We start from the raw sequence: 21,494 nt of genomic DNA, 5'->3' as shown, positions 1-21,494 counted from the left end.
AATAGCGGTTGACTGATAAGCTAGCTGATAGCTTATAGCTTATGACTGATGGCTGATGACTGATGACTTATAGCTTATAGCGGATGGTTGAGACTGATAGCTTATAAGCTAATTGAAGTGTTTGGTAAAATTAGCGGTTCAATTAACTTATAAATGTAAAATGACATAAAAGATATTTAATATATATTTATTTTATTTTAAATTAAAATAAATTATAAGGGTTAAAAATGGATTTTAATTAAAATAATAAGGATAAAAAAGGAAGAAAAAATGATAAGCTATAAGACATAAGCTAAAACGCTATTTGAAATAGCGTCTGGAAAATAAGCTATAAGCTAGTAAAATAAGCTATAAGCTCGTGGTGAAAAGATCGTTACCAAACAGGTCTAAATTATTATATGAGCTTATAAGACATAAGACATAAGCTCGAAAACATGGCTTACCAAACAGAGCCTAAATCAATCATAAAAATATAAGATGCCAAAATCACACTTTTAATTTTAAAATATTAATATAACATAGTTAAATATTATAATTCTATTGAATGTTAAAATAAAACTAATTTATACTGATAGTTGTACTATATTTAACCTCAAAAATAAAATTATATTTTAAGTGATGGAATAGATTGTTGTATAATTAAATAAATATAAAATTTATATAGGACAAGTGAGTAATTAGTGTAATCTATTTGAATTAAATTTTTATTTTATTAAATTTTTAAGTAGGATTGAATTCTGAACTAGGAAATTATATATATTTAACACAATTAAGATATACCAGCCTAACCTATCTAACTAAAAATATTATTATAACACTAGAGGAGATACTAACACTACTACTTGAAGCATAGTAAATAAAAGAGCAATATAAATAGTAATTGTTGAGTCAATAAAATAATTTATAAATATGCAAATATTTATGGTTATGTTGTTTAAAATATCAGAGTTGAAATAATTAGATATAGAAATATAATTAACATAGATAAATATGCTCAAAAACATTTTTATTGATAAAAAATGTAGAATTGTTTGCTCAAAGAAACTATAATTATTGAAGAAGTATGCTCTCTAAATTTTCGAATGTCCTAAAGAAACCCACAAACCTCTTATATATAAGAGTAAATTAAGATGTCTGGACTTTAAATTTATTACAACCGAATTTCAAAAAGAAAATAAACACACTAGTAACCAACAAACTCATATGGCCAAAGCAAAAAAATAAAAGCCAAAGCCAACATGACTTAATAATACACTTAATAATTCTAAGATAAGTAATGTAGATGATTCTTTTGAGCTGTAAAACTAGTAGCTTTATTCTCTTCTTATCTTCATCTATTTTTAAACATAAAAGTAAAAGTAACTTTATTCCTTTCTTATCTTCATTTCTTTTTAGAAAAAAAAATCAAAGTAACTTTATTTCCTTCTTATTTTCATTTCTTTTTAGGCATAAAAGTCAAAGTAACTTTATCTCTTTCTTATCTTCATTTTTTTAGGCATAAAAGTCAAAGTAACTTTAATAGTTGACAAAGACAGCTCTTATCTGAAAATTTAATGATATAATAATATTATAAAAGATGATACAGTACATCTTTCTTTAGAGATCTGAACTACTGTAACAGTCGTCTTTATTTTCGTGTGTAAAGTCGGATCTGTTGGAGACTCTGATCCCCGAGCCCCCGTCGAATTTATATGTTTAGTCAAAGTTTTCTATACGCCTCATGATGTTTGCACATACCGTCCCTTTTCTTTGGACGGGTTTTGATGAAATGAACCTAAATTGAACACCACATAAAAAGAGGGGGGAAAGGTACATATCAGGTAGACCTTGAAGCATGATGGGAAGTGAAAAGTAGTACATGACTATGATTTTCAATTTCCCTTCTTCCTAGTCCAATCGATGTCTTGTACCTAAAGTTTCTATGGTCCATAATCATACTCCAAAATCTTTACTTAAATCACACATTTTACATCTTAATGCATTCCCATTTCATAAGGTACAATTAATATAGAATATAGCCAGCACGAGAAATTTCTCAACTTACAGCTCATAGTTAATCATATTCTTATTCTCTTCCCATAGAATTCTTTTTTGACAATTAAATTTATTTATATTAACCTTGAATATTGAATATATATAAAATATGAAGATCTAGGAAGGTGGTAGTGATGAGAATGTGGTGCTTGAAGTTGAAGTTGACAGTTTAAAAACTCACAGGCAAAACGCGTGGAACGCGTGAGGGAGCTGTAAACTTCAATTTTGCCGGTTGCATATACAACAAACAAAGAAAACCATCAACTTAATTAGTGGATATTTACAGAAATTAATTACAAGTTTCCAATTTTGCCCTTGTCACACTTTACGTATGAAATAAAATTGTGAAAGACTCTTTTATAACAAAAAAATACTTTTAGTTTTGTATTGGCCTAATTGACATTATTATATTAATTCAACTCGAGTCTAGATGAAGGTGTTAGATTAATTAAATTAATTAATTATTAATATTTGTTAAATATTAATTATTAATAAAGTGCTTGATTGTATTTTGTTTTCAAATAGGGATGATAAATTAGTTTATTCATTCAAATTTGCTTATAAATAAGAATGAAGGGGATATATTCTATATCATGATAAATATTATTTAAACAACATAACATAAATTCATTCCCTCATTCAAAATTTTATAATTAAAAATAATTTAAATTAATATTTTCTATATTTTATTATAAAAAAATTCAGAATTTTAAATAAACATAATATACTTTATAAATGTATCAAATACAAATAATTTCAATTTTTATTATGTAATTTCAAACAAAATATGTCACGTTAAAACTTCATGTACACTACACGGAATGCCACGTTAATACTTCAACAAAAAAAAAACGAAAAAAATAAAAATAGAAAATATGATTTTGGACACTACACCAAATAAGTCCCTTTTGGTAATAACAACTTTCAAAGCTAGATTTTCGTTGCGTATATATAACCTTTCTCACACTTTCTCTTCTTCCACATAACAGAACCATAAATCTTCATTTCTTTCTCTCTTTTCCCTCTTAGTCAAAACGGTTTCAGTTTCATCATTCTTCTCTCAAGGTAAATTTTCTCACACTCCAACTTCGTGTTAACGCTGGTTTCGTATTTGTGTCAATTCTAGATAGATCACGCATTTTGAATTGTGAATTCGATTTGATTTCGGTGTTTACATGTTGCAATTTTTAGTTTCTGATTTCGGTTGAAATGAGATGGATCTGTTGCGATTTTGAGATTTGAGTAATGTTTTGGTGCTGAATTTTGAGCTTGATTTAGTGTTTTTGATTGGATTTTGTTCGTCGGTGTTTGTTTGAAGCTGTTCAGAATTGAACTTGTAATGGATCTGATGTAATTAGTTGCTTTTTAAAAAAAATTGAAGTTCTGTAGTTCATTGTTCTTCATTGAAGTGATAGATCTGATTTGAATTGAGCTTATGTAGTTCATTGTTTGAAGTTTGAACGGTCAACTTATAGTCATACCGATTTTTTTCCATCAAATCATTTTTTTGTCGGCTATAATTTCACACACACACACGAATAAGTGAGATGGCGCAGATTTAAACCCGCGCTCTTGCAAATGTTTCTGCATAACTATCAACTGAGCTGACTTAATGACACGTGTTAGATCTGTATGTGTGTGTTAGATCTGTATTTTCGGAAGCTGTTTTATGGTTTCATGTGGCATATATGTCATTTTTACGTTATATATCTTTCACTTATTCATGATCTGATTTTATATATTCCTTTTTTATTCGAAATAATTCACACGGTGTTACAACTAAATCTGATTGAGAAAATAGGATATGCTCCATTAGTAACGTTCAAATAGGATCAATCATTTTATGGTTATTTCAAATTGTAGTTACATAGATAGTTTACGTGGCAATATCATGAGTTTTCATTGGATGTCAGTGTATATAACTATTTTTTAGATACCAAGAGGGCCTATTCATTAATATCATTTTGGATATATATATTTTTATTTATTTGAAAAATGAGTACTTTAGTTGGCCCAGAATGGCAAATTCTTAAGATTGATTTGATATCTAGATGAATCGAGTCTACAATTTGAACTCATCTAGATTAAATTGAAGCTTTATTCTTCAGAATTATTGACCTATTTTTAATATATTATTTCTACATTTCTACATGATAGTAGATTGATAGTTTCAAAATCATGATCATTGCTATATTATGTAGTGTTTATGCTAATTTTGATAGAATACATAATGATTGTCAATGCCAAAGTGGCTTCCTTTTATGCTGTTGTTTTGACTGATTCGTTTGAATATTGATTTGGATAGGTTATTTAGAAAAACAAAATGGTGAAGATTTGCTGCATTGGTGCTGGATATGTTGGTGGTCCAACTATGGCAGTCATTGCACTTAAATGTCCATCCATTGAAGTGGCTGTTGTCGACATTTCTGTATCCCGCATCACAGCCTGGAACAGCGACCAGCTTCCAATCTATGAACCCGGTCTTGACGATGTTGTGAAGCAGTGTCGTGGCAAGAACCTCTTCTTCAGCACTGATGTTGAAAAGCATGTCTTTGAGGCTGACATAGTGTTTGTCTCTGTTAACACCCCCACTAAAACTCAGGGTCTCGGTGCCGGCAAAGCAGCAGATTTGACATATTGGGAGAGCGCGGCTCGCATGATTGCTGATGTCTCAAAGACTGACAAAATTGTTGTTGAGAAATCAACTGTTCCTGTCAAAACTGCTGAGGCTATAGAGAAAATTTTGACTCACAATAGCAAGGGAATCAAATTTCAGATTCTATCAAACCCGGAGTTTCTTGCTGAGGGAACTGCAATTAAAGATCTTTTTAATCCCGACCGTGTTCTTATTGGAGGCAGGGAAACCCCCGAAGGCTTTACAGCTGTTCAAACATTGAAGAGTGTTTACGCTCACTGGGTTCCCGAGGAGAGAATACTAACCACAAATCTCTGGTCTGCCGAGCTATCTAAGCTCGCTGCTAATGCCTTTTTGGCTCAGAGGATTTCATCAGTTAATGCAATGTCAGCACTTTGCGAAGCCACTGGTGCAAACATTCAACAGGTGGCCTATTCCGTCGGCACTGACTCAAGGATCGGACCCAAGTTCCTTAACGCTAGTGTCGGTTTCGGTGGATCCTGCTTCCAGAAGGATATCTTGAACCTTGTTTACATCTGCGAGTGCAACGGCCTTCCAGAGGTTGCAGAGTACTGGAAACAAGTTATCAAGATTAACGATTATCAGAAGAGTCGTTTTGTGAACCGTGTAGTCGCGTCTATGTTCAACACTGTTTCCAACAAAAAGATTGCCATTCTCGGATTCGCATTCAAGAAAGATACCGGTGACACAAGGGAGACTCCCGCCATTGACGTGTGCCAGGGACTACTCGGCGATAAAGCCAACCTCAGCATATTCGACCCCCAAGTTACCGAAGACCAAATCCAGAGGGATCTATCCATGAACAAATTTGACTGGGACCATCCAATCCACTTGCAGCCAACAAGTCCAACAACTGTGAAGAAAGTGAGTGTGGTTTGGGATGCGTACGAAGCGACAAAAGACGCACATGGTATCTGCATTCTGACTGAATGGGATGAGTTCAAGACACTTGATTATCAGAAGATATATGATAATATGCAAAAACCAGCATTTGTTTTTGATGGAAGGAACATTGTGGATGCTGACAAATTACGTGAGATTGGTTTCATTGTTTACTCAATTGGGAAACAATTGGATGCATGGCTCAAGGATATGCCAGCAGTGGCATAAAAACATATTGGTCATTTGATTCCACAAATGAAAAGTCAAGAAGTATTGAGTTGAGGCACTCAGTTTTATTCTTTAATATTTTTTGTTAAGAGTTTAATTTTTGTTTTGACTTGTTCACTTTCCCATAGTAGTTGATATAAATGGAGTATACATCATGGGAATGATGGGCTTTATTTTTAATTACTCTGCTTTTGTACTCATCCATTACTGTATGGCTGTTATGAATGAACTTTTGTTTGATTAATTTGCTCTTATTATCAATATTGGTTCAAGTTTTCAAATTCTGTGGAAAATATTTTGGCAGAGTATTGGCATGAAAGGAAATATGACATATTGAATGTTGTGAGTAACAACGAATAACAACGAATGAAAGGTGAGATAGCGGAATTATGTCTTGTCTTGAGTGATTGAGAATGAATTTTAATATCTAAATAACACACTTTATTTTTATACACTAAAAGCGGTTGAAACTGCTGAAGTGCCGTACCTATGGATTGCTATTAGATTTGATATGACAATGATTGACATGCTGGAGAGTAGAATTATCTATTTCTAGTTATAACGAGTCTGGAGAGTACAATTATCTATTTCTAGTTATAACGAGTCTATCACTTCTGTGTGATTGATATGCTTGAGTGTAAAATTGTCTGTTTCTAGTTATAACGAGTTTATCACTTCTGGGTAACTTTCTACTCGAGGTTTGATCTTGGATCTTTGCTTGTATGTGACGTGACGTGCTGGGTGAATTGCTATCAGATTGGATAACTTTCTACTTGAGGTTTGATCTTGGATCTTTGCTTGTATGTGACGTGACGTAGATTGGATAACTTTCTACTCGAGGTTTGATCTTGGATCTTTGCTTGTATGTGATGTGACGTGACGTGCTGTGTGAATTGCTATCAGATTGGATGTGATTGATATGTTGGAGACTAGAATTGATTGATTCTAATTATACCAAATCTATCACTTATGTGTAACTTTCTACTTGAGGTTTGATCTTGGATCTTTCTCTCTAGACATTGCGAATCTTTTTCTAGGGACCTTTGCGACCCACTTAAACAAATGTCATTTTTCACTCACAAATTGCTGTAAATGATAGATCATATATGCTCTAACCATTCATGATCTACAGGTGAGAAGAAACATATTAGTTGTGCATATACTAGAGTTAAAAAAATCAATGATTTTTTGGAAATTAAATGTCAATTATTGAGATAAAGAGAATATATTGATATTATGACCATTAATATATTGATTTTAACAATTGAAACTTTTTTCTTTTTAAAAGAATTTAATTGAAATACTTAAATACTGATTCTGTAAAATTAAAAAAAAAAAAAAAAAAAAAAAAAGGTGTAAAATTGCACATTCTTTGAATTGACCAAGTAGTAGTAGCCAGTAGACACACACAAATCCATTCCTCCCTAAAAACTCCCTCACTCTCAAAAACCCTCAATGGCCTCTCACCACCACCATCACCGCCACCACCAATCTCCACCACCACCACCACCACCTCCTCCAACCCATTGCTGCTGCACCCCTTCCTACACTTGCTGCACCCCCCAAAACCCCCATCTTTCTCCCCAACACGACCACCTCGTACAATCCATTTACTCCCTCATCCTTTCCCAACATCTCCACCCCTCTCCACAACACGACAACAACCTCGTACACGACCACCTTCGTCCCACTCAAATCCACCACGACAACCTCGTACACCCCAAATCACACCCCCTTCAAAATCACAAACACCAATCCACAATCTCGTCTCTCCTCCACCGCATTGAATCCCTTGAATCCTCTCTCAATCATCATCACCAAACCCATCATCAATCTCTCCGCCATTCCGCAGCTACCATTATCCAAACCCATTTCCGTTCCTTCCTTGTTCGTAGATCAAGAACCCTAAGAAACCTCAAACACCTCGCATCTATCAAATCCTCCTTCATTTCTCTCAGATCCTCCTTTTCAAAGCAAACCCATTTCGATTTTCCAGCTCTTTCTCAAAAAGCTGTCAACTTGTTCATTCAACTCGATTCCATTCAGGTAAACCCAACTCTCTGTATTTCTCATTTTAATTAAATTTTGTATTTTTTAGGAGTTTATTCTTTTAATCATACCTGGGTTTTAAAAAACGGTCGCATATAGTCTTTCGCGATTTCGTATCTTGACACTGATTGTGGCTGTCGCAGTGTGAATTAACCACATTTTGGTTTTTATATAATATAAAAACAGTGATTACGCCAATACCCTTTTGTCGTGGTCGTGTTTTAGTAGTAGCAGGCCGTTTTTTAAAACCCTGATCATACCCTAAAAATAAAATTTGGACTTTAGGATTGTGATATGATATAGTGATTATGGAATTGAATTGGTTATTTTTTGTGTTGTTTATTCTGAGAGTAAAAATTTGAAATTTGGATTAGGATTGTGATAAGATGATTGTGGATGGGAAAAGGTCGATTAGTAGAGATTTAGTTCAGTTTTTGGACTCGATCGAAGAGGTTGCTGTGAAAAAGCGTATACTACATGTTAAAGCAGTGAAGACTTCTAGGTCTGGTGAGAAAATTCAGAGACGAAGAAATTCAGATGGTGATGATGAGAAGGAGAAGCTGTTGAAGAATTTGAGGGGTAGGGTTGAGAAGATTAGCAAATTGTGTAAGGTTTATGTAGATGATGAAGAACGTTTAGAGAACGAGGAGGGTGTTTGTGATCATGATGATGATGGTGATTATGATGAGGATGGAGTAAGGGATAGTAACAAAAAAGGGTTCGTTGTTAAAAGGCAAGAAATTCAACCTAGAACGAAGAAAAGTGTGAGATTTGCGGAGAATGGTAAAATTTGCGAGGTTTATAGTACGAGTGGTGAATCGGATGGTAGTTCATCGAATGACGAACATGGTGAGGTATTGGAGAATGGAAAGTTTGCAGCGGTTGTAGATGTTGTGGATTCTTCTCGAGGTGGTGATGATGAGGAGGACGTGCTGGTGGAAGACAGTGGAGGATCGACGCATAGTAGTGATGACGGAGATGTAGTGAAAGAGAAGCTTCTGTTTTCTCCTCCGTTGCCACTTAAGATGGAAAACAGAAGTGAGTTGAAGAGTAAAGGTGTGAAAATTTTGTCGTGAAATGTCAGAACATGTAAGGCTTTGGTTATGTTTTGATTTGTAATGTTTGATTGTATTCTAGAATAATTTGATTTGGACTTAGATTGTTTGGTAGAGTTGGTCTGTGTGTCTAATTGATCTTTGGTTATGTAAATGGATTTGTAATGTTCCATCCCAATTGTTGTTTATTAGTTTCAGATTATCATCCTACATGATAGGTTTGTAATGACCTATCACATGATAATCACAACATTGTTCTCATGAAGTAGCATTTACTTGCATTTAGGATAAACATTTCAAAGAATGAGTCCCATGGTTCAAGCAGCTAGTATGGTATACTTTGCATTTATTTTCAATAAACATGGCATGACATGACCATAAATGAGTTAGAAAGGAATGTGATTTCTTAAGTTAGTATATGACTCACTAGAAAATGAAAGAGTGGGCATCGAATCTGGATGATTAAGTTAAGATTAACAAATGTGAAATGACTTACAGCTATCTTTGAATATATGATACACCACACTTAAGATCACACATGGAAGTAACAAGTTAGTGAAGATAACTTCTTACATAAGGCATCAAGTTAGTTAGAAGATTAGTTACTTGTTAGAAGTTTCACATCGAAGCTTGATAGCTTATTGATTCTATTTCTTCTTTGCTCAGTGTTTTTGCAAGTTTCACATTGAAACTTGATTGCTTCCTAATTTTTTTCTTCGATCCTTCGCCTTATTCTGTCACTATCTTTTCTTGTGTTGGTATTTGAAGTTGCAATTTCACCACCAAAATGCCACCGATAAATGGTCAACTAGTTCAGCCTCAAATAGATTCAGTCTTTTATGTTCATCCCAGTGATGGTCCCAATTCAATTACAGTCATTGCAAAACTTATGGAAATAATTATGCAATTTGGAGCATATCTATGCGCAGAGTTCTTGGATCCAAGAACAAACTTCCAATAATTAGATGGCTCATTACCAATCCCTGATTATGATGATTCGAATCGTCTAGCTTGGGAAAGATGCAACCATTTGGTACGTTCTTGGTTTTTAAATTCAGTTTTAGATTCTATTGCTCAAACTATAGTTTTTCATGAAAACTCCATAGATATGTGGATTGATCGATTTTCTAAAATTGAGTGTTCGAGTTGCTACTCTAAGATTACAGCTTATCGACTCATTCCTGCATGTACATGCCCTCATCCTTGTAGGTGTGAAGCTATGAGATCAGCAAGAATTTACATCCTTGAAGATCAAGCATTCAGTTTTTGACTGGCTTGAATAACCATTTTGTTGTTGTGAAAACTCAAGTATTGATGATGGAGTCCCTCCCATCTATCAATAAAGTTTACTCTTTTGTTGCACAGGAAGAAAGTAATAACATTCTTGCACATGTGCCTGTTATGGTCATACAATTGAATTTTGCTTGCAAAAGCATGGCCATCCACAAGTTAATAAATTTGTATCATCTGCCAACACTTACAACACCAATGCTTGTGAACCACACTAATCTAATTCATGTCCAGAAGTCACTCAACAAGAACCTCAAGTATTATGTTTGACTAAAAAAAGTATGATCAGTTAGTATGTTTACTCCAATAAGCATTGGTTCAAGTTCTAACCAAATCAACACATCTTCCCCTATTCATTCTAGCCATCCATCAAATGAGAAGCTCATTTTTGATCATTCACTTTTCATCAAGAAAATATCTAGCACATTTGCCCTCCTCTTGGTGAATATGGATGACATCATCATTGTTGGAAACTCATTAGTTGAATTGGACCGCATCAAACACTCGAGCATTCATGTGCTCGAGTGTTTTTCGCGCCACGCCACATACTTAAATTGCATTAGAGAAATACTACAACACATGAGTCAAAGATTCTTAATCGCTGTACACCGGTTGTACTCAGAAGGGATAATTGGGTTCCACTTGTAACATCTATAGTTTTTCATAAGTCTCTCATTTAGCATGATCCAAGTGACCGTTTGAATCTCACGGGGCATCTCCCTTCCGAATGATGTTCCATTCCGAATGATGTTCCATTCAAAATTAGTATTACTATCATTATGCAATGAAGAACGATATTTATAGAAATTACTAATAGAAAACTAATTATATCTATTACCACTCAACCCTAGCCTATCTGGACCATTTTCAGGGAGAGGGGGGAAATGCAACAATAATTTGATTTACCATCTCATTAGTGAGCAAACTTTGAAACAAATCAATGTTCTATTTTCCTTCCTTATTGACAACATCCTTAATAGTTAGGTTAGTATCCAGCGATGAAGACAAAAGTTTATGCTCATTCACTCCCTAAGCTACCAAGTAATGTTTTTCTAGAAATTGTCCCAAATCTTCGCAAAAGATTTCTTCAAGGGAGACTCATTCGAATTGTGAATTATGTTCTCCATTAAATTCTGATTTATGTAGTACTTATTAATGAGAATACAAAACCATAAATAATTAGGTTTAGTTAATAAATTCATAAATAATTTAAATTGAAAAAGAACCATTCATTAACTAAGTTACACATACAACAATCCTCAATTTATCATGAGTCGTGCGAATTATCTCAGTGTCTCCAATGGTAGTTTCTTCTATTGAGTTCTTCACCTGTACCATTAATTTAATAATTAAATATTTAAAAAATTTGCCATGTCATAATAGAGTTGCATGGCAATGAAACAACTAAAAGATTGTAGTACCCAATCAAATCAAATTATGAAGTAAAGTTGTGGAACCCATATCAGATTTTTATTAAAGTTAAAATTAAATAAATTCTTTTAATATGATGTGGTTTAGTAGGTCCCATAAAGAACTCAAATATAAGTTGCACCATTGGAGATGCTCTAAATCTTCGTTGTAATTTTTTCAACTCATTACTAATAGTTGTAGAGATTTTTGTATAGTACATATGAAAAGACACGACTGAACTTAAAACAGATTTGCTTCACATAATTCTTTCAGCCAAGTTCAAACAATGTTGTTTCCATCCACTCAAACGCTTTTGAACTTGTTTAATAATATTTCCAAATATATATCTAAAGTTTCTACACTGAATAATATACACCCTAAGATGCTTTTTCAAGTTAGAGGTTTCTCTAAATTTTATGTGATCATGATCTCTTGCTGAAGTTGGAGATCTGCGTTAGACAAGATTCTGTTGTGTTTTCGTGCATCAAGATTCCAATATCCAGATAGTCTAAAAGAGTAATTGTTGTGTTGCTTGCGAAACTTAAAAGACAAACACTCAGAATAATATATAGCTAAAAATGAGCACAAATAAATAAACTTTATGTTGCATCATCAAATTATTACCATGTAGGAGAACATTATCAATCATACAAAAATTTAAATAAAATTTCCGGTTTTAAAATTGGTTTTAAAATTATTATTAGAAAATGTCACTCAACTTTAAATATGCAACTTCTCAATTCATTGCTCATTCCATGATAGATGAATGCGAAATAGGGAAACACATTTCTGATTGTGCTATCATCAATTCAACAGAACATAACCTGCAGCAATTCCAATCACAAAGGAGTGAATACAACAATGTTCACAAAGCAGACATGATGCAGAAGCAATTAAACAACATGAACCTTTGCATCATGTTCGTAATATCGCAAACAACACTTTTCACATGTTTTAATTATCCTATCATAGGGAGCTCAGTCATACTAAAATTAATCTAGTACTAATTAGTTTAAACTATTTCCTCATATGTTCAAAGGTTTACCAGACTGAAAAACCAATCCCACTCAATCTGTTTTCGATCTATTTTCTACAAACTTTTGTGTATGATCAAATTATAAAGATGGCAAGCAATTTCTGCACCACAATAATTAGTCTGTGTTGTTAGGGAATTGCTACATTTGATAAGGTTATTAAACTCATTTGTAACTATTGTTAAGGTTGTACCACAATTGGACTCAGATCCTCTATATGAGTTCATTAACAAAATCAAACAAACAAAGAAGAAAAGGAACTTAATGCAAAACTCTATTAAAGTTTCCTGCAATTTTTAATGAGACAGACCAGAGTTTTAGATCTGCATCCTCTACAATGCTCGCCCCATTTTTTGGGATTTGGCGTGCGTAGGCATGATTTTTTGTCATTTTTATGCTTAGGCTAGGCATTAACAATGTGGCATATTCAAGATCGAAACACGGATCTCTTCCACCTTAATCAGAAGTTCTAGACCTGGACACGTTTGGCGCCTATTATGGCTTTGCACCTATTATGGTTTTACAAGGCTCCATGCGGTAGATAAGTCTATGCAGTTGCAGATGATACTCGATTTATAAAAAAGAAATCAAAACAAATCCTACCAATAAAGAGACAACACAATGCACCACTAGAAAAACATAATTAGGAGGATTTTAAAAAAACGGTCCGCGATCGCTAAAATAATAGTCGCGACAAAACTGTTTTGGCAGATGCTGATATCGTTATCACCGTTTTCTATATTGAAGAATAAATTATAGTTAGTTCATACCATGACGACCGCAATTAATATCGCGACACCTGAACCGACCAAAATCACGAAAGTCTTTACACGACCGCAACCGTTTTTTAAAACTCTATACCACTTTAAATTATTTAATTTTTATAATAAAGTTTTTGTAATAAAGGGGTTAAGAAAAATGGAACCTTGACTAAAAGGGATCATTCTGAACCTCCATAATACTCGAATAAATAACGGCATATCGTACAGCCACTTCAAGCTGAGACTTTCCAAGAGAAAAAGCTTCGGAAACTGAACAAGATTCAGAAAGTGTTGCGTTTTGACGAAACGCATCAACGGCACGTCGTTTAGCGTCTTCCCTAACGTGGTACTCTGGAATTAAACGAGATAGTCGTATGAAGGAACGGAGGAGCGATAGGATTTGTGCTTTTGAAGGAGGTGGTGAAGTTGTTGCCGCCATTGTAACCGCCATGCAGAGGAAAACTAGAATCAGTTTTTGTAAGGAAAATCAGTCGCAGAAGAAATTATGGATCATAGCTCTGAGTAAAAATTATGAGATGTGAATGTTTCTATTTATAGGTGAGAATTTAATCTGAACTGAAAAAAGAAAGAGGATTCTGCATGGCATCCCAAAATTATATGGACACTCCTCAATTTTTTTTTATTATAAAAAATACTCCAAAAAAAGTTTGATCAAAATTTTTAGTATTACCATGAAAATTTCTGGTAGTTCATTTTTGAAATTTTTAAAATTTATGGTATTCTACTTTTTATTTTAAAAAAAAAATTGATATTGCTATCCAAATTTTTGATATTGTCTAAATTTTTTAAAATTTTCATTGAAAATGTGAATTTGTGAAAATTGTAAAAAATTTGAGTAGAGTTATAATAGTCTTTTCATTAAATTTGGAGGCGTCAAATATAATTTAGAAGGTGACGAGTAAAATCTTCAAAAAGAATGTGGGGGAGCAGATTGGATCCGACCCATTATTAACCATTGCATATTTGTTCAGATAGTTCCGACACAAAAGTTTGGAAGGGCAGGGCAAAGTTTCAATCAAATTTTTAGATTAGGTTAAGTTAAGAGTCATTAATTAATTATTAATTACATCACACTAAAAAAATTAATTTATAATTAATTCAACACGATTGTTAAATTAATTAATATTACATAATTTTAATCATTTCGGGGAGTGCGTAAATAAAATAAAAAATCAAGTTCAAGATTGGACCGAATCAAATCGAGCCGACTAGATAGATAGCAAGTGACACACATGTTATATTTTATAGTAGCACGTTCTCACTCAACCATAAAATTGGGTACCCCTGAGACCCAATTCAATTGACCAACTTAGAATATCTAAATATTACTAAAGTGTGATATCTTTCCGATGTGAGACTCTAATGAATCTTTTAAATTCAGTTCATACACACTAACTCATATCTGTTCTCATTTATTACTAACTTAATGTCATTACATTCTTCCAAGTCTCGACTCCAAGTGCTCAATCATCCCAAGAATTCCCCACTTGAGTTAATATGTGATTTCAGAAGGAACGTCAAACGTTTCTTAGACTGTGCATAAGTAGAGATGTATATGATTTGAACATTTGCACAGTAAATAGAATTTTGATTCAACAAGAGTGACACAATTGTTTTGAACTCTATCTCAAACATCAAAGTCACACACAAATTTTTCTTAATGTGTATTCTAATAGTCTATGCTTTAATGGTCTTGCACGTGTATCTTGATTTAGTGAAGACTATAGGAATTCTACCTCGAAATTTTATAGGAATTGGCCTAAGTTCTACAATCATGTAGGTGAGTCTATCAAAAGTACTCTTGTAGCCTAGTTACTCTAGCATATAGAGTATAGATCTCATCAAGAGCTTCTATTATCTCATCCTCTTATATCTTCAGAATTCATGCTTTACTCATATATACTCGCAAGATCATCTCATATTACTCACAATTTGTTAATACTCATTGATCCTATTTCTTGAGATCTCCATTCATTTATGTCGGATTACCATCATGTGCAACTCATTTATCTATAGGAATTTGTTGAGTTATTTGATCGATTGAATGTTGATAATAGAAACTTGGACGTGAGTTGAATGAATTTAAGAGTTGAAAGGTTTTGAGAATTTGGAGAATTTGCCAGTTGAAAAAGTAAATGAGTTTAGGAGTTGAAAGGTTTTATGAATTTGTAGAATTTGTCAGTTGAAAAAGTAAAAGAAAAATGAGAAATGAGAAGGGTCTAACACGTTTTTGATTAAAAATGTGCACGAAGATACATCTACATCTATATTATAGGAAATATATTTCCATATTATTTTTTAAATAACCTTAGTGTTTAACTCAAAAACGAATATTAATAAGATTCTAAAACGAATATTAATAAGATAAGTCAGAAGATGAATTTTTTATAACTTTAAGGGTAGTTTTATTTTTTCATTAATGTAGGAGAGAAATGCTTAAGGTTGGAAAAGCAATTCCCTACTTAAATACTCACATATTAGTATTTTAGAATCCAACAAATATGAATGTGTATTGAAGTTGTTATCTAATTGATCAGTTGCAATAGTTAATGACAATATAGGACTGAAGTAATTATGCCAAATACAGTAAACTTTAAAGGCCACAAGAATAATATAACTAAAAATGAGCAAAAATAAATAAACTTTATGTTGCATCATCAAATTATTACCATGTAGTAGAAAAATGCATATTATCATAGTATCAAAAATTAAATTAAATCTGACCAACTAAAATTACTCATTCCAATTCTAACAACATAAAAGTTGTCAACTAAAGAGCAATAATAGCTTTCCAAGAGAAAGTTGTAAACTCGAGATTATCGCTTCATAAGCCCATTCCGGAATAGAAGAATGCGAAATAGGGAAACACATTTCTGATTGTCCTATCATCAACAGAACATAACCTGCAGCAATTACAATCATAAAGGAGTGAATACAACAATGTATAGCTAATTGAAATGCAGACATGATGCAGAAGCAGTTGAACGACATGAACCTTTGTATAATGTTCATAATATAGCAAACAACACTTTTCGTGTCTTTTATCCTTTTAAAACTTTGGGTGCTTTTCTTATCATAAGGAGTTCAGTCATACAAAAATGGATCTAATTCTCGTCGGTTTAAAATGTTCCCACTCAATCTGTTTTCAATATATTTTGTGCAAACTTGTTTCTTGCAAGTTTAGCTAGTTCACTACAAGCTCAGCCAGGTAAACTCAGTTTCATTTACGAGTTAACTAAAACTCGAGTTTACAGGTGAATCAACTACTTAGACTCGTGGAATCATACAATTTCACAAGTTAACTCGTTCACATCAGAAACACAGTGCTATTAATAATCAGATCTTAGTTGAAAGCACACCGGATAGAAGTCTAAATACTTCTCTTGCTCTGCTGATACTTCCACATTTGGTGTCACTAGTGTAGACAGAGATGACATGACTAGTCTGACGTGCTGTTGTCGACAATGTTTTCAATTTTATACATATATTTTAAACACTATACCTGTATTTTCTCCTAGCATACTATTTTGGATTGTCCACTAAACAGCACTCACTGCTTGAAAATTAAAATCAATGGTAGTTTACAAACATCTAATCTTACTCAACCTAAGCCTTTTAACTAACAACAACCAACAACCAACCCTTATCCCACTAGACGGAGTCAGCTAAATGTACATGGATCAACTTTCGCCATGATGTTTTAGTCATGATCATATTTCTATCCAAATAGTTAATCTTGAGATAATTTCTTAATAACTTTTCTTAACTAATAGAAAAGATAACTGAGGTAAAAATTCAGTCATTGCCCAAATTCACAATTATTAAGCACAAACCCTAAAACCCACCAACAACCAAAAAAATTGAGTCTTTATAAAAAGGGGTTAATAAAAATCGAACCTTGATTAAAAGGGTTTATTCTGAATCTCCATAACACTGGGAAGAGGAGGAACATAAAGCGAGTAAACAACGGCCTGTCGTTTCGCCACTTCAAGCTGAGACTTTCCGAACGTAAAAGCTTCGGAAACCGATGAAGATTCAGAAAGCGTCGCGTTTTGACGAAACGCGTCGACGGCACGTCGTTTAGTGTATTCCCTGATGTTGTAATCGGGAAATTGACGAGATACTCGTATGAAGGAACGGACGAGCGATAGGATTTGGGATTTCGAAGGAGATGAAGCTGTTGCCGCCATTGTAACCGTTGTGGAGAGGAAAAGTGGAATTGGCGATGGAAAATTGGTAGGATTTGAAGGTTGAAGGATCGAGAAACGAAATTGTGGAGGAACTGAATCGGTGACGATGCTTGAATGTGGAGAGTTGTGGTGCGTCTGATGATGCTCGCAAGTGAAGGTTTTTGCACAAGGGTTTGGGTTGGGGAAACAAAAGATGCTATTTACTTTTAATTAATTGCTGATTGGTCCACTTTTAACTATTTTGAATTTTTTAACAAAATACATAAATAACAATATTTTTTTTTTCCTTCTAAAAACAAAGATTCATTGCCAAGATATAAAATAAACAACCTAAACCAAAAAGGGAACTTCACACCAACAAAAACTTAAGACAAACAACCAAGAGGATTCATAAAAAATTCTAAGAAATTAAAGTTGAAGACAACGTTATTTTGGAGGCTTGCTCGTCGGAAGAGTGTCCAGGCCTGTCTCCTCCGACCCTCTTTTCTGTATTTCTATTCCTACATCCCTTTCATCAAGGATATGAGATTTATTTTTCCTCTTCCCTCTTTTCCATAGAGATCCTGAAAGTCTTTAATGTGGCACCCTCCAAGTTGTTCCCTAATAGTTGAGCCTAGGTCAAGGCATTCGAGATGGTCTGTAAGGATCTAATCATAACTCCAACCGTGAGAGTCTTCTTCTCCTTGTACACCACAAAGACGATGAAGGATAGTTAGGAGACCTTGATTAGCCAACATTGGAAATACCTTTTCTCGTCTCATTCCAATCATTAGAAATATTGGAAGGATAAATTTGCTCGTGTGAGGGGCGAGGTAATTCTCCTGAGGTGCTAGGAACTAATGGCGCCCCTTTTTCCATTTTCTTGGCTGAGTGATTATGTGGTTATGTACAATCAAGAGAAATAGCCTACGATGGGACGAGGTGAATAGCTCGCGTCAGGCGAAACTGTCACGATCTCACTTAAATCAAGAATCTCAGTGTGATCGCCTGACCAAGCCGCCCAAAGAGAGACAAACATTCCTAATATTAGAAACACTTACAAACTTCTCTACAACCTCTCCCGACTCGCATCAGAATAGTTATCAATGTTGTTCCTCAAAAACACTATTATTCTTAACTTTTTTTTCAACTTCTTATTTTTATTAAAGTATATAAACAAACGCGCTTTTAAAACTATATTTCGTCTAAAACATATTCTAGTTTGTTACTGCTATTACTTACATTAAGTTTTCACATTCTAGTATTTCTTTATGGACATTATGACAACACACAAAAATAGACACGCTAACGATTGAAAAAAAAAAGACGAAGGGCACTTCTTAAAATTCTTAAAATAGATGAAGTTAAAAGGAAAAATTAAAGAAAAAACACACACACAAAAGAAAATATGAATTTAGCTTTAAAAAATCACAAATAAAATATATATTTTATCATTTTAAGAAAATTTTTATTAGAATTAACTTTTTTATATTAAAAAAAATTCATTCAAATAGATAAAATACATCCAAAATACAAATTTAAAATTGCTACAAATTGAAAATGATGAATTTGCAAACAAATTCATAGCACTCATGCTAATCAATTTAAAGAGATGATTTTAAATCAAATATTGACCTTAAAACCACTCCTATTTAGTTGATGAAAAAAAAAACTATAATTTATTATTAAAATTAGTTTAAAAAAACCAATTCAATTCATCTTTTATAAATAGTACTAGTATTTATCTTCAAACTTAATTTAAAAAATCATTCTGAACCGATCTTAAAGAATAAAAAGGCGGTGAGAGTCCTTTCAATCTAGATCTATATACATAGGTTGTCATACACTACAAGAAAAAAGCCAATTTGCCAGGGGCTTAACCCCTCACTAGTGGCAAAAACCCCTCACAAATACAAAATTTGCGAGGGGAACGCTCCCCTATGAAAACAGGGGGTCGCAAATTGTTTTTCGAGGAGCTTTGAACATCGCCAATTTGCCAGGGGCCTACCCCCTCGCTAAATGTTGTCCTTTATTTCAAGTCTGCAACATGCAGACGTAGGCTCTGGGTAGTAGGTCAGGATGCGTCAGATATTTTGCTTGGGGATAAGCCCCTCGCAAAAATCAATAGTTTTTAATTTGCTAGGAGTTATGCCCCTCGCAAAATTAAATCTAAATTAAAAAAAATAATAAATATAATTTAATTTAAATCTAAATCTAAATTAAAAAATATAATAACTATAATTTAATGTAAATCTCACGTTACACAAATTAATCTCTCGCTCTCACTATACATAATTTCATTGCACAAAAATAATCCAAACCAAAATTCATAGACTTTCATAAACATTCTTTTGGTAAACTCAATAACAAATCAAGAGGAAACAACTTGCAAAGGGTTGGATGAAATTACCTTTAATAACTCATATACCTTCAAAGAAACACAAGTCTGTAACACCACTAAAAACCCATTCAATATAACATTGTCAAAACAAATTTCACAAGAAATTGAATTGAAACAGGAGAAATTTGTAACAAAAGAAAGAAATTGAATTGAAACAGGAGAAATTTGTAACAAAGGAAAAGAATTTGTTGTTGTTGTTTCAGATTGAAGACCCACTCATTCTCGCTGCAGAACCGCTGCCGGAATCGCAGCTCAGTGTCGCGGCACACGCGCCCCTGTCTAAAGACCTCCACGAATACAGCGTTTCCGCGACCACTCATCACCATTCTCAGATCTATTATGACGCCCACCAAGCAACCCATTCGGAATCAACGCGCATCGACGAAACCGCCACACACGGAGACTGCCCACCGCTTCCGCAGGCCACCATCTTCACATAAGAGAGAGTTTTTTCTTCTGCTTTTTTTAGAGATGTGTTGTGATGCTTTGGATTGTTTATGATTTAATTGGAGAAAAGAGTTGTAGATGAATATTGAAGAAGAGATAAAAATTGAAATATAGTTTAATAATTTATAATTTAATTAAACTGTGAAGCACGCTACCCTGGGTACAGAAGATGGAAAGCTGGAGCTAATGTCCAGTGAATTATTGGGAGGAGTGCCCCTTCACAAAAATGTTGTCTTAAAATTGACAATGATTTGACACTTCGTTGCAATTTCCTATTGCCAAGGGCTACCCCTCGGAAATGGATTTTTCAAAATTTAAATTTTTCCCCTTTCTTCTTTGCGAGGGGTGATTCCAAGCTATATTTTTTTTGTTTTGTTTTTTTCAGATTTGAACGTTGCGAGGGGCTTTACCCCAAGCAACATTATTTTTTGTTAGGAGTTTTGCCCCTGGCTAATTCCCCTGGCAAATTCAAGTATTTCTTGTAGTGATACTACTTAATTATTTTGATTTTTGAGTCACTGCCAATTTAGTCAACTGCCAACTTAGCCACAATTAACAAAACCAAATTGTGCAATGCAATTATGCAAGGAGTAAAGACAAAATTGATTACGAAACTAAATAAATTATTCATTCGTCATAAATTACGAAACTAAATAAATTATTCACTCTGAATGAAAATTTGCTTGGATTCAATCGCATGTTATACTTCCTTACTAATCATAAATTCTCCTCTAAATCCTCTTCTTGTTGTGCTCCTTCATGTTATCCTCCTTCTGGAGTCTTGACAACCATGTCATCAATGTATACTTCCAAATTTTAACTAGTTTCAACTGATCTGTTGAGCAAAAACAGAATCCATTAGCCGCTAATATGTTACCTCGACATTCTTCAATCCGAAAAAAAAAATATTTTTATTAAAATACTCCTATAAAAAAGTTATTAATTTGCATTAAAAATTATATATTTATATAGTGACATATTGACACTATCATTGAGATTATACAAGGAATAGACATAAACAATAATTCATAGTTACGTTTGTTAGTAAAACACAACA

The 21,494-nt window shown here is 33.4% G+C and overlaps 3 protein-coding genes across 3 annotated transcripts; 2 read left to right on the top strand and 1 right to left on the bottom strand.

Moving 5' to 3' along the window:
• The first annotated feature begins 2,950 nt into the window (after window positions 1–2,950).
• Window positions 2,951–6,044, top strand: LOC131608869 (UDP-glucose 6-dehydrogenase 1). Its single transcript, XM_058880452.1, has 2 exons — window positions 2,951–3,099; window positions 4,340–6,044. Exon 2 carries the CDS (start codon window positions 4,358–4,360, stop codon window positions 5,798–5,800), a length of 1,443 nt encoding a protein of 480 aa, XP_058736435.1. The 5' UTR covers window positions 2,951–3,099; window positions 4,340–4,357; the 3' UTR covers window positions 5,801–6,044.
• A 1,143-nt stretch (window positions 6,045–7,187) lies between these two features.
• Window positions 7,188–9,018, top strand: LOC131608868 (BAG family molecular chaperone regulator 8, chloroplastic). Its single transcript, XM_058880451.1, has 2 exons — window positions 7,188–7,846; window positions 8,224–9,018. The coding sequence occupies exons 1-2, from the start codon at window positions 7,256–7,258 to the stop codon at window positions 8,923–8,925; spliced, it is 1,293 nt and encodes a 430-aa protein (XP_058736434.1). The 5' UTR covers window positions 7,188–7,255; the 3' UTR covers window positions 8,926–9,018.
• A 7,016-nt stretch (window positions 9,019–16,034) lies between these two features.
• Window positions 16,035–17,794, bottom strand: LOC131608867 (uncharacterized). The gene is made up of 2 exons (XM_058880450.1): window positions 17,318–17,794; window positions 16,035–16,323 (listed from the first exon to the last, which is right to left on the bottom strand). Exon 1 carries the CDS (start codon window positions 17,608–17,610, stop codon window positions 17,323–17,325), a length of 288 nt encoding a protein of 95 aa, XP_058736433.1. The 5' UTR covers window positions 17,611–17,794; the 3' UTR covers window positions 16,035–16,323; window positions 17,318–17,322.
• Between the last annotated feature and the right edge of the window lie 3,700 nt (window positions 17,795–21,494).

This window comes from Vicia villosa, linkage group LG6 (assembly GCF_029867415.1).
Source record: "Vicia villosa cultivar HV-30 ecotype Madison, WI linkage group LG6, Vvil1.0, whole genome shotgun sequence".
NCBI lineage: Eukaryota > Viridiplantae > Streptophyta > Magnoliopsida > Fabales > Fabaceae > Vicia > Vicia villosa.
Note: the sequence above shows the minus strand (reverse complement) of the source record. Positions and strands in the feature narration are given on the sequence as shown.